This window comes from Eumetopias jubatus, unplaced genomic scaffold, assembly GCF_037043125.1.
Source record: "Eumetopias jubatus isolate StellerSeaLion01/CBP00866 unplaced genomic scaffold, mEumJub1_p1.0 scaffold_2, whole genome shotgun sequence".
NCBI classification, from domain to species: Eukaryota; Metazoa; Chordata; class Mammalia; order Carnivora; family Otariidae; genus Eumetopias; species Eumetopias jubatus.
In genome coordinates, this window is record NW_028274808.1 from 102038703 (window position 1) to 102052913 (window position 14211).

The 14211-nt window shown below is 35.3% G+C and overlaps 1 protein-coding gene across 2 annotated transcripts in view; it reads left to right on the plus strand.

The window, feature by feature from the left end:
* Positions 1-14211, plus strand: part of BBS7 (Bardet-Biedl syndrome 7) — a 45927-nt gene that overhangs the window by 26880 nt on the left and 4836 nt on the right. For both annotated transcript variants that reach the window (XM_028102326.2, XM_028102327.2), the window contains 4 exons: positions 1612-1686; positions 4229-4294; positions 8413-8552; positions 10210-10374. In XM_028102326.2, coding sequence (XP_027958127.1) covers positions 1612-1686; positions 4229-4294; positions 8413-8552; positions 10210-10374 — 446 coding nt within the window. The remainder of the gene's footprint in view (positions 1-1611; positions 1687-4228; positions 4295-8412; positions 8553-10209; positions 10375-14211) is intronic.

Below are 14211 nucleotides of genomic sequence, written 5' to 3' on the forward strand. Positions count from 1 at the left end.
CGACATCAGGGAAATCCAAATCAAAACCTCACTGAGATAGCACCTCACACCAGTCAGAATGGCTAAAATTAACAAGTCAGGAAACGACAGATGCTGGCAGGGATGTGGAGAAAGGGGAACCCTCCTACACTGTTGGTGGGAATGCAAGCTGGTGCAGCGACTCTGGAAAAGAGTATGGAATTTCCTCAAAAAGTTGAAAATAGAGCTACCATATGACCCAGGATTGCACTACTGGGTATTTACCCCAAAGATACAAATGTAGTGATCTGAAGGGTACGTGCACCCTGATGTTTATAGCAGTAATGTCCACAATAGCCAAACTATGGAAAGAGCCAAGATGTCCGTTGACAGATGAATGGATAAAGAAGTGGTATATATATATATATATATATATACAATGGAATATTATGCAGCCATCAATAGGAATGAAATCTTGCCATTTGCAACAACGTGAATGGAACTGGAGGGTATTATGGTGAGCGAAATAAGTCAATCAGAGAAAGACATGTATCATATGACCTCACTGATATGAGGAATTCTTAATCTCAGGAAACAATCAGGGTTGCTGCAGTGGTGGGGGGTGGGAGGGATGGGGTGGCTGGGTGATAGACATTGGAGAGGGTATGTGCTGTGGTGAGTGCTGTGAATTGTGTAAGAATGATGAATCACAGACCTGTACCTCTGAAACAAATACATTTTATGTTAAAAAAAAAAACATAAAAAAGAAGTTAGTAGGAAGGGAAAAATGAAGGGGGAGATATTGGAGGGGAAGACGAACCATGATAGACCATGGACTCTGAGAAACAAACTGAGGGTTCTAGAGGGGAGGAGCTGGGGGGATGGGTTAGCCTGGTGATGGGTATTAAAGAGGGCATGTACTGAATGGAGCACTGGGTGTTATACACAAACAATGAATCATGGAACACTACATCAGAAACTAATGATGTAATGTATGGTGATTAACATAACAATAAAAAAGCTGCATTTAATAACTCTAGGAGCATCATTTACATAGAACTGGGTGCAACAGCTGTTTCCTAGAAACTACCTCTCCAGGAGATAAAAATTATCTCCTTTCTGTGTTACAGGTGAAAATAAAATTGATAAAAATGAACTGATATAATCAGAATGGCCATATTAGGAAGATTATACTTTAAGGGGGGTGGTGAGAGATGATAGTCTGTGATCTCTGATAAAATTTGAAAAAAATTAAGTCATTGTGATATATCATTTATTCTTTATTGCATTATTTTCTAGAAGTACATATTATCAAATATAAACTGAGAATTCATATGTTCAAATTTAAAGATGACTGTGAACTAGAACTAAAGAGAACCCTTAAAGAAAATGTTTTGTTGGGTGCCTGAGTGCCTCAGTTGGTTAATTGTCTGCCTTTGGCTCAGGTCATGATCCCAGGGTCCTGGGATTGAGTCCCGCATCGGGCTCCCTGCTCAGCGGGGAGCCTGCTTCTCCCTCTCCCTCTACCCCTCACCCTGCTCTCGTGCTCTCCCTTTCTCTCAAATAAATAAAATCTTTAAGAGAAAATAATGTTTTGTGAAAATTTTTAGTTTCCCATCTGAACCATTTTTTTTTTTTTAATATTGCCTATAGAGTGATGTTCCAATAGATTTACTTGATGTGGATAAAAATTCTGCTGTTGTCAGCTTTAGCAGCTGTGATTCTGAGGTGAGTAGAATGTATAAACAACTTTTCAGATACTTTTTCTATTATGCCATTTTGAATAAAGTCTATAAATGCTACTAGGGTTTGATGTTTCTTCTTCTATCTCTTTTTCATAACCTTTCCCTGAAAATCTGCTTCTGCTCTTTTTCCCTGTTTTCGGATAATCCAGAATCCTGGGGTGTTATCCTAGATTCCTTCCTTTCTCTGATCTGTTAAATCCAATTAGTCACTAGTTTCTGCCAGTTCTATCTCCTTGGCTCTTATATCTTTTCTCTGCTTCATTTCTACTTCTTTTATTTTATTTTATTTTTATTATTGTTTAAGATTTTATTTATTTATTTGAGAGAGAGAGAGAGAGAACATAAGCAAGTGAAGGGATAGAGGCAGAGGGAGAAGCAAAGACTCCCTACTGAGCAGAGAGCCCGATGATGCAGGGCTCCATCCCAGGACCCCGAGATCATGACGTGAGCCGAAGGCAAACTCTTAATGGACTGAGCCAACCAGGCGCCCCTTCATTTCCACTTCTGTTAATTTTCCAGGCCCTTTTCATGTTTGCTTGAACTACTCGTCACCAGTTTTTTTGCCTCCAGTATTGCCTCTCACCTCTAGGCTCTGCTGTACGCTGCCACCAGAGAGATCTTCCTAAAGTATAAACATCTCTCTGTCATTTCTTCTCTCAAAACCTTTTAAAGATTCCTTATTCCCTGCTGCATATAAGTCTAGATTTCTCATTGTGGCATAACAACTTTCTATGATTCAGCTCTTGATTATATCTCTAGCTTATCTCTTACCAGCTGCTACCTTCCCTCCCATGCACATTATTTCTGCCAAACTGAAGTTCTTAAAATTTCTTGAAAATGCTGTATAGTTTCACACATCCTACATTTGAACATGGTCTGTTCCTTCTGCCTGTTCTTTTTCACCTTTTCTGGGCTTGTTGAATCTTGCTTAACCTTTATTTAGTAGACATTTGTTGAATACTTACCATGTGCAAAGTACCTTGGATGAGAGTGTGTCAGAGGTTTTGGATATGCTTACTATATCACTTCTTTCTGCTTAGTATTAGCTGACTAGCATTCTCAGAGCTAAGTGTGGCTCCTGAAGAGAAGTTAGGGTAAAGATAAGGTCTGGAGTAGTTGTGTTGAAGAAGGCAAGCCAGAGCAGGAGATGGTGACTAAAGTTGGCAGGTAGTTATGCACATAAAAAGGGAGGAATAAAAAGAATAGATGAAGAACAAAGTTGATAGCTATATTAGGGAATAGTTTTCAATATAATTTTATAGTAAAACTTTTTTGATAAGAGATTTTATAAGTTGTATTATGTCATATATATGATTTGTCATCCCTGTTTGAGAATAAAACAAAGATTAGGGCCTACATTTTAATTTTCATTTAAAATATCAAGTTGATCTTAAAATTTTAATTTCTTAGTTGCTATGAAAGATTAACCTATTTTATTTACATCATTGCAGGATTCTTTGAAATGAGTATTTTATATTAATTTAAAATCAGTTTTCTAGAATGATGGCTTTAAAACAACCTTGTTATGAAGATTTCAAGTATATATAGAAGTAGAAACAGTAGTATAATAACCTACATGTACCCATCATTAACTTCAACATATGACCAGTCTTGTTTTATGCTCTTCTCCTTCTCCCATCCCAAACCTAATCCCAGAACTTTCATGTATTTTAATCTTTATCATCCTATCCATAAATACTTAAGTATATAACATTTGTTTTTAATCACATGAAAGCATATTTATTTTTAGGTTGACTGATATTCTGTGTTTATTAAATTTAAATGATTTGAAATTAAAATGCTCAAATTTTCTTTTTGTTATCATCTTTTTTATTTCTTCAGTTATTTTTTAAAAATAGGGAAATAGCAGTATATGAACACTGAATACTAAATATTTCAAGTTGATTTGTTTTTGTAATTCCTGCACACAGATTATTTCTCTGTTTTTAATAGTTTAATATTCAGGTTCAGGAAGTTATAATATTTGAAGTAACCTCTCCAATTTTAATTTAACAAGCATGTATTGAATGCTTACAGTATCATCCCAGGCACTGTGCTATTTGCTGGAAATACAGAGAGGAGATATTTCTTAGTCCTCTAAAAGTATTTGTGAAAGTCAAAGACTGTCAACACCAAACACTGATGTTTTTGTCTTTTAATATAAACATTAGGAGTGTGTGCTGTCAGTTAAATTTTTAGGACAATTAATATTTAAATGTTATTGCAGAAGCTCAGGATGGAAAGAGCGTGAGCTTTAGAATCTTAAAAGATATGAATTTGAATTCCAATTTCATTACTTACTAGCTTTTGGGAAGTTTTCCTAACTTGTAATGCTGCAGTTTCTTTGTCTGTTAAAACTTACTTAGTAAAACTTCACATAGAGTTGTTTGCAAGAATAAAAAAAGCACATCACAGTGTCACACAAATGATATGTGCTTAGTAAATGGTAAGCATTATTATTACTGATGTTTTTATTATTAAAAACGTGAATTCATCCTTTTTCTTCAACTTTGAATTCTTCCCAGTCAAATGACAACTTTCTTCTCGCTACTTACCGGTGCCAGGCAAATACTACAAGGCTGGAACTCAAGGTAAAAACATTTGAAATTACCTTTAATTGAAAGCTTGAACTTCTCTTCCCCTTGGCATATCTTACAACATATGATATCATTTCTTTGTATTATTTTCTCCCTGAAATGAGTCATTTGGAGTAATGATTTTTGGATGACGAGTTAGGTTTTAACTCAGCCCCAACCATTATGTCTGCTATTGGCTTCTCTAAAATTATCCATCCTGAATTTCCTCTAAGTGGAATTTTTTTTCTAATCCTCTATTATGGAAAGTTTCAAACCTACATAAAGATAATGACTTCAGTTTCAACAGTCATCTCATGGCATTCTTGTTTATACTGTCACTGTCCATTCCAAATTATTTTGAAGCAAGTATAAGATATTTTATAATTTCATTTGTAAATATTTCTGTACATATATCCAAAAGATAAGAACTGTTTGTTAAAACATAACCACAATACTATTATCACACCTAAGGAAAATTAACAATGACTCCTTAGTATCATCAAATATTTAGTATTTAGATTTCACTGATTTGTTTCTACAGTTCGTTTGATCCAGTCATTGTCCATAATTTGGTTATTGAAGTATCTGAGTATTTGCCCTATATTTTCCTACCACTCAGATTTCCAATAATGTCATTTATTATCATCTATCCTAGAGAAAATCTTTTAATGTTTTCTTTAGCAATTTAGTAATGTGATCTCCCTAATAATTAAATACTTATTGTATCACACAAATCTATTTTACTTACTTAATTTGTGTGAGGTTATTAGGGACTATAACTTTTTTCACAGTGTTCCTGATGTTCAGACTCAAAGCCTGTTTTTTTCAAGAGAGATGCTGTTAACATAATAACTTTTTCATATCTAGTTAAGGAAATTCCCGTTAAATGTAGGTTTTTTTCTAAACAATTTATTTTAGTCTGCATAAGTTCCCTTTTGTGTATTTTGAAAGAAAAATTGAAAACTGGAATAAATTTTTTTCTAAAGGAATATACTTAAACATATTTTATGTAACTCAATTAAGCATTTTAAATTACATTTCCACTGAACAAGACTGTGCCAATAAATTGGGAAGTAGGCCTAAAAATATTAAAAAGCTGTGTTTTTTTAAAAAATTGGATGCAATAATAGATGCGAGAAAACTACTGAAAAAGAAGAAAAAGGTGGAACTTATCTTGCCATATGGTAAAACGTACCATAAAACTACTATAATAAAAATAATGTAGGGTATTTACAGGGCCTAAGTAAATAGGCAGTGCAACAGAATACTCTAGAAATAGAGCCCACTACACATTTATGGAAATTTAATGGATGGCATTTTTATGTAGAAAAAAATTCTATTGGGGCGCCTGGGTGGCTCAGTCATTAAGCATCAGCCTTCGTCTCAGGTCATGATCCTAGGGTCCTGGGATTGAGCCCCACATCGGGCTCCCTGCTCGGCGGGAAGCCTGCTTCTCCCTCTCCCTCTGCCCCTCCTTGTGTTCCCTCTCTTGCTGTGTCTCTCTCTGTCAAGTAAATAAATAAAATCTTTAAAAAAAAAATTCTATTAAATTACTGTCTATTTAAAAATTGGTGTTGACACAATTGGCATCTATCTGAAAAAAAAATTAAGTGGGTTCTTATCTTAATGTCATATATAAAAAAATAAATTTAGATGAGTTAAGTACCTAATTATTTTTAAAAAGAAGGAAATTTAGTTGTCTTCTAGGTAATGGGTGAATATCAATAAAATACAAAGACTGCCTATAACTTGCTAAAAAATAAAAAAAAAAGACTACCCAGTAAGGAAAATAGGCAAAGAATATGGATAGACAGTTCATACAAGGAGTCAAAATAGCTAACAAATATTAAAAGAAAATGTTCTATCTTATTATTAGTTAGGGAAATTCAAATTAAAATAAGCAAAAAACATTTTCTGGATCTAACAGATTGGCAAAAAGTTTTAAAAAGCAACATCACCAGATGGCAGGGTTGAGAAAAAGGACATTCTCAATCGTAGCTGAAGAAAATAAAAATTGTAATAGCCACTTCGGAAAAATAGGCAATAGTCCCATTTGGAGGAATCTATTTTATAGCAATAAAATCACAGTATTATACACACAGATATGTATTTAACTGCAGCATTGTTTGTAGAGGCAGAAAAGTGGAACCAAAGTAAATATTTAACAATTGAATGGTTGAGGGCGCCTGGGTGGCTCAGTTGGTTAAGCAACTGCCTTCGGCTCAGGTCATGATCCTGGAGTCCTGGGATCGAGTCCCGCATCGGGCTCCCTGCTCGGCGGGGAGTCTGCTTCTCCCTCTGACCCTCTTCCCTCTCGTGCTCTCTCTCATTCTCCCTCTCTCTCTCAAATAAATAAATAAAATCTTAAAAAAAAAAAAAAAAAAAAAAAAAAAAACAATTGAATGGTTGAATAAATAGCTGTTTATACATTCCATAGAATATAGCACAGCTGCAATTAAGAATTCATTGATCTATTCCTGTTAACATGGAGTGAATTCCATGAAAAACAAAATGTGGATAAAATCCCTATATATATAAGAAAGATATGAAAAGAAATACACCTGTCTGGTATGATAGATTATGCAATAGGGGGAAAGCATGGGTGGGATGGGAGTGGGTGGGAGGTGATGGCATTAGGAGAGACAAAGATAAAGGAAAAAAGTGATTATTAGAAATAAAAACAAAGATATCTATGATATAAATACTATTTATTCATATGAAATTATGCTTTTGTTTTTGTACATCTGCATAGAAAAATGTATGAAGGCATAACTACCAAAATAGCACTAATGATCATCTCTGGGTGGCAGGATTTTAGGTGACTTATATGTTCATCCTAATTTTTCTTTATATTTTTTAATAATGAATATGAATTGTTATATAATCAAAGAAAGCAGTATGACTTTTTATTGTGGAAAAAATTATGTGCCAGTGTAAACTTACCTTTAAAAAGAAACCCTAAAATATAGCTGTATCAGATGTATTTTTTATTTTTTATTTTTATCTTTCCTCTTTCCATTTAGAGCAATATTGGAAGTGTAACATCTGCAGAAAACCTTACTTTAAACTTTTATTTATGTTTCCAATTTAGGTAAAACATTGATTTCCCCCCCTCCCGCAACATGCTAAGAAAAGTATGAATTAAAATATTAGCTAGTTTAGAGAAGCTACCATTGTAATACAAGAGGTACTACAGTCCATCTCATGAATTCGAACTGAGAGGAGCGGAAAATGGGCCAGGAGGGAAAAGCTGGGCAACTTTCCAACTCCTCTAAAATTAGTTCTTCACAGTTTAATGAATTATTAGTTTCTGTTAAGTGTTTTGAATTCTCAGGATATCCAACCAGGTATATTTAAAATAGCGCAAAAGAATTTCCTAATCCAAATATGTAATAATTAGATGGTGTATACGTCTCTATTTTCATAGAAAATCAAGAATTAAGTTCTTGGTAACATTTTTCTGTCAATAGATTTTTTTTTAAAGATTTTATTTATTTGAGAGAGAGAGCAGAGCACGGGAGGGACAGAGGGAGAAGCAGACTCCTTGCTGAGCAGGGAGCCCAATACAGGGCTCAATCCTAGAACCCTGGGATCATGACCTGAGATGAAGGCAGACGCTTAACCAAGTGAACCAACCAGGCACCTCTCTGTCAATAGATTTTTTATAACAACTATATGCTGTAATATCATGAGAAATGAAGTATTCCATTTAAGTTTTAGTTCTTTGAAAAACTCATTTATCCCCTCAGCAAAAATGTCTAAATTTTAACCATTTTTTATGTGAATCTTATGAAATATATTTATATACCTGTGTTTTTAGATGTGGTGGGTAGTATGTGAGAATGTGTGTTTTTTGGAACGACGTAGCACAGCTAAGTGTAGACAAATCACCTAAATGTATGTGGTGGGGATAACTTTTATAGATTGTTTGCTTTTGACAGCCAAAATCTTTTTAAATTTTTCTTTACTCTAGGTAAAAAGTAGTTGTTTAATAGAATGTCATTTACTTCAGAATATTAGAGAAGAGAGTAAAATCTAATTATTTGATTACTTGTGTTGAACATTTTAAAGATAACATTTATGTTATGCTGCTAGATTAGTTTTATTTTCTTTTCTCTTTTGTGTTAAATCAGATTCGTTCAATTGAAGGCCAGTATGGCACACTTCAAGCATATGTGACTCCAAGGATTCAACCTAAAACCTGTCAGGTCCGCCAGTACCTTATCAAACCCCTTTCACTCCATCAAAGAACTCACTTTATTGATCATGACAGGTAGGACAAAGGAGGAAGGAATTTATTTTTTAGGATATTACGTGATGCAAATAAACTTGCTTTTGATTTTTATAGTATAAATTCTGGTAGCTATTTATACATTTTAAAAATTAAATAGTATGGATTCATATTTTTAATATAAAATTTGTCTTTTAATGGTTGGTTGAGTTGAACTTTCCTATCTTTCTCATATGTTACCATTCTGCTATCAGTAGAATAATAGTTCTCTCTCCCAAACACCTATGATGAATAAATAGGATTTAGCATGAATTTTTCTGTGAATAGGATCTTATAATATTAGCCTCAAACATTATATTTGCTTTCTATTTCACCTCAGGGAATACTGGTAAAGCAATTGGTTGTGATAGTCCCTTATTTCTGACTTCCATCCCAACTTAAGCATCCTCCTGTTGGTGGTTTTTCACTTTCTTTTCTAAAGATGAGAGGCCATGGGCTTAAATGAAGAAGGGAAAGAAGTAACAATTGCTGAATACTTTCCCCTCTGCTGTACGTTGTGCTAGGTGCATGGCATTATCATTTAAGTTTGACAGCAAGCAAGACAGGTAGTAATGTCTCCATTTTACAAATGAGAAATGGAGGCTTGGAAAAGTAACTTGCTGACAGGAAACAGTTATGATTGGAGGCCAAAGCCCATGTTTTTTCTATTGCAGTTTGTAATTTTAAAGATATGTAATTTAAATAAGATGTAAGGAAAAATATTTATAGAGAAGATTTTTGGAAAACATGAAAGAATAGATTCTCTTTGTGGTATCTTCCTGTTTTGAAGTCTAAGTTGTTGTTAGTGGAGGTAGCATGCGTGGTGTGCTGGAAAGAACAGCAAACTGGGAATCAAGAGACTAAGATTCTTATCTTGTATCTTATCTAATGTTCCTCTTTAGCTTTGGGGAAAGCACTTATTCTCTTTGGGTTTTAGTTTTCTTATCTGCAAATGAGAGGGTTGATCTGGATGATCTCAAAAGTCCCTTCTAGTTCTTAGATTCCTTAATTCTGTATCTTCTTAAAATTCCTCCGACTCTTTAATCCCTTAAACTTTGCATTTTCTTAACTGTTTATAATTATCCATTTGATTTATTTAAATTTATTTATTTTACAGCCTTTTGTGTATATGTGCCTATATCTATGTGTGATTTTGCAAAATAGAAAATATTGTTCCATATCCCTGCAAGATAGCAGGTATTTTTCTCCAACTTACCCAAAGGCTCAGAGTTAGTAAACAGCTGGTAAATAATGGAGCAAGGTTTCATTCATTTCCATGTCTATTTTACTTGAAAGCCCAATTCTTTGCCTTCACATTATGCTGATTCTTTCCCTCAGGAAATTCTTGTGTAAGTACGTTTTATAGTTTATATAGATGAACTTTTAAAAAATGAAGTCTACCTGGATAAACTGAATTTTATTTGTAAAGCTATTATGTTACTTAATTGAATATTAAAAGCACAGATATAAGCATTCTTTTTTCCATGAAATTGAAATTTTTAGTTATCTGATGGTTAATATTAATCTGAGGAAAATTAAATGGATACTTTTATATTTGTTTAACCACTATTGCAGAATTCTGTTTGTTCATGTGTTGTGTATATAAATTACCTCCACGTATTCCCACATACAAATATGTACCTCCACCATTAAATTTCAGACCCATGAATACACTGACTTTAACGGGCCAATTCAGTTTTGCTGAAGTTCACTCCTGGGTGGTTTTTTGCCTGCCTGAAGTTCCTGAAAAACCTCCAGCAGGAGAATGTATGACATTTTACTTTCAGAACACCTTCCTGGATACACAACTTGAAAGTACCTACAGGTAAATAAAACTTATTATTGGTTCACAAGTGTTTTTATATAAATGGAACTTCTAATTTTTGTTTTAAGGCAGGAATAACTTGAAAATAATGTGATTGAAAACCTATACTGTTCAAAAGAATCTATTGAAAAACAAGTAGAATTAATGAGCTTAAAAATGATTGAATAAAGATGAGTATGAAAGATCAGTCTTTCCTATTCCCAACAATAACCAGTTAGAAAATAAACTATTTGAAAAGACCCTTTCAGAGTAGCAGTAATAACAAAATATCCATATAAAAATCTCTAGGAATATTCATTAGAAATATGCAGAACTTACATGAAGAAAACTAAAATTTTATTGACATAAGACTTGATTAAATGAGTAATATATTCTATAGTCATCAATATGAAGACATTGTAAACATGGCAGTCCTTCCCAAATTGTTTCAAACATTCTAATAACAATAAAAATTCCAGTTAAATTTCTTTATGTAAAAATAGGAAATGGGGGGCGCCTGGGTGGCTCAGTCGTTGGGCATCTGCCTTCGGCTCAGGTCATGATCCCAGGGTCCTGGGATTGAGCCCCGCATTGGGGTCCCTGCTCGGCGGGGAGCCTGCTTCTACCTCTCCCTCTCCCCCTGCTTGTGTTCCCTCTCTTGCTGTGTCTCTCTCTGTCAAATAAATAAATAAAATCTTTAAAAAAAAAATAGGAAATGGTTCAGAACTTGAGAGTTTAGAACATACAGGCTTTTGAAGCTATCGTGTTAAAAGGTGGGGGTCATATTCTTCTACACTCTTCTTAAGCTCCTAGTTGCACTCCTGCCCCTTCACTATCACTACTTACTCATCTCCCATAGGCTTCCATAATTTGTTTCTGAATAGAGTAAAGGCTAAATTTTCCTTCTCCTTTGTTCCTATCTCTGAATGTGAAATGACCTACTTCTTGGGTAAGGCTAATTTTTCCGTCCGCTTTTGAACTTGTACCCTCTTTTTTTTAAAAGATTTTATTTATTTGAGAGAGGGCGTGGGCACAAGAGACCATGGCCAGGGGTGGGAGGCAGACTCCCCACTGAGCAGGGAGCCCGATGCGGGGCTGGATCCCAGGACCCTGGGATCATGACCTGAGCCGAAGGCAGATGCTTAACCGACTGAACCACCCAGGCGCCTCTTTTTTTTTGGGTGGGCAGCAAAGCAGAGTTTATTGAGTGATAGTACAAAGCTCCCGAAGAGGGAGGGGACTCGAGAGGGTTGCCCTCATACTTCTTTAAGGTGCTTGCATTCTCTTTCTCACATCTGTAGGTTTGTTTCGCCTTTTGGGTTTTTTTTTTGTTTGTTTGTTTTTACTATTTTGTTTGGAGAGGAGGGAGCTTCTTGTCTAGGATTCTTTCCCTAAGCAGATTATTGAGGTATTCTACTTCTTGCTTCCTAGGTGAGACTTTACCATGCTAAGTTCTGGAAATAGCAGTGAACACATAATTTTACCTCAGAATGCAGCCTTTTGAGATCAAGAAGTCTCCAGAAATATAACTGTTTTTTTTTGCATCAGTTCTCTGAAGGTGTCTTACTGTAAAACCTTCAGGGGATCTTACATGTGTCTAAACCTGTAACAGTGACTCCTGTTTTCAAGTACCGCAGTGTTACAGGATTTTTTTTCTCTGTGGGTGCCCATGGTTCTTGGTTACACTGCTTCAAAGAATGGAAGAGGTAGACCAGACCAAGAGTGATGGGAAACAAAGCGGAAGTTTATTGAGTGATAGCAAAGTGACAGTACAAAAGCTCCCAAGGAGGGAGGGGATCCAAGGGGGTTGCCACCAGAGTTTCTAAGTCTAGGGGTTTTTATGGGCTTCTTGAGACTGGCTGTTTTAATCTGATTAACCCTCCCTCTACCTGTCATCCAGTCAGGTTTTTGTCACCTGTCATATGGGAAAGGGTGGAAGGCTCCTTCCAGGGTGGTGTAAACACTTTTTAAGGGTGGTTTCCTCTTGGGGTGGGGGGAACTTGTCCCTGCTTGCCTGCCTTCCAACTATCCTGCATCAACAGTAAACCTCACACTTTAACCTAGCAGACAATTCAACACGCCCCTGGCATATTCTGTATTATTATAATAGCATACCTTTGCTCTTTCCCATTCTGTGTCTTTAAATAGTCTTTCCTTAACAATCAAAACTATAGGGATGCCTGGGTGGCTCAGTCCATTAAGCATCTGCCTTTGGCTCAGGTCATGATCCCAGCGTTGAGATCATGACCTGAGCTTTGATTGTTAAGGAAAGACTATTTAAAGACACAGAATGGGAAAGAGCAAAGGTATGCTATTATAATAATACAGAATATGCCAGGGGCGTGTTGAATTGTCTGCTATGATTAAGTGTCCTGCATCGGGCTCCTTGCTCAGCAGGGAGCGTGCTTCTCCCTCTGTTTGCTGTTCCCCCGGCTTGTGCACTCTCTCTCTCTCAAAAATAAATAAATTTTAAAAAAATCTTTAAAAAAATGAAGCTATGTTGGGCGCCTGGGTGGCTCAGTTGGTTAAGCAACTGCCTTCGGCTCAGGTCATGATCCTGGAGTCCCGGGATCGAGTCCTGCATCGGGCTCCCTACTCAGCGGGGAGTCTGCTTCTCCCTCTGACCCTCGCCCCTCTCATGCTCTCTATATCTCATTCTCTCTCTCTCGAATAAATAAATAAAAATCTTTAAAAAAAATAAATAAAAATAAAGCTATAAAATCCCTTTAAAAAACAATCAATTCTACTTATCCTCCAAGGCTCAACTCAGTAGCTACATTTTGAAGCCTTCCTACCTGTCTTAGGTTATTTATTGTTATTTGAAGTACATAGTAATTTTTATGTAAGCTTGTCTCTTCAAATTAGACTTTAAGCTCCTCATGGGCAGAGTCAGTTTCTTAATTATCTTCATATATTTCCTCCAAGTACCTACTGCATGGCTTTGAACATAGTGGTGCTTGATAAATGTTTTTAGAGTGCCTGAATAAAATACATATATATGGAGAAAGTGTGCTTTGGAGGCAGACATACGTAGGTTTGATCATGGCTCTGTGACTTACCATCTATTTGTCCTATCTGGACTATTTAACTCTCTGAGCTTCAGTTTTCTTTTCTGAGGGATGGCAATAAAAGTACTTCATTGAGCTGTGATGATTAAAAGAAGATAAACCATGTGAATCATTCCACAGTGCTAGGTACTGTGTGTTTAATATTAAATATCATCAGTTAAAATTAAAGACTAGTGAAAATATCATGATTTCTAAAACATAATTGGAATCAAAATAATATATATGAACCATCTTCCTAGAAAAAATGAATTAGCATTTGTCTACAGCTAGTTAATGTAAACTATTAGTGTGTGTGAAAACCAAATGAAAAGATAGCATTTAATATATGAAAAAATGGTATATATATTAATTAGGAAACTTTTGGTTATCATAAGAAGGAACCAAATAGAAGCAGACCAACATACTGAATAACAGGAATTTATCAGCTCATATAATTTAAAAGTCCAGTAGTAATCTGCCTCAGGCACAACAAAGACTATCCCTTTCCAAAATAAGACAAAACCAGAGAAGGAGACAAACCATTATTGACTCTTAATCAGAGGAAACAAACTGAGAGTTGCTAGAGGGGAGGGGGGTGAAGGGATGGGGTAACTGGGTGGTGGACATTGGGGAAAGTATGTGTTGTAATGAGCACTGGGTATTATATCAGACTGATGAATCACAGACCTGTACCCCTGAAACAAATAATACATTATATGTTAATTAATTGAATTTAAATTAAAAAAAATAAAAAAATAAGACCATCCCTTTCCATTGCTCAGCTCCGTTCTTATCTTTTTTTGGCTTTCTT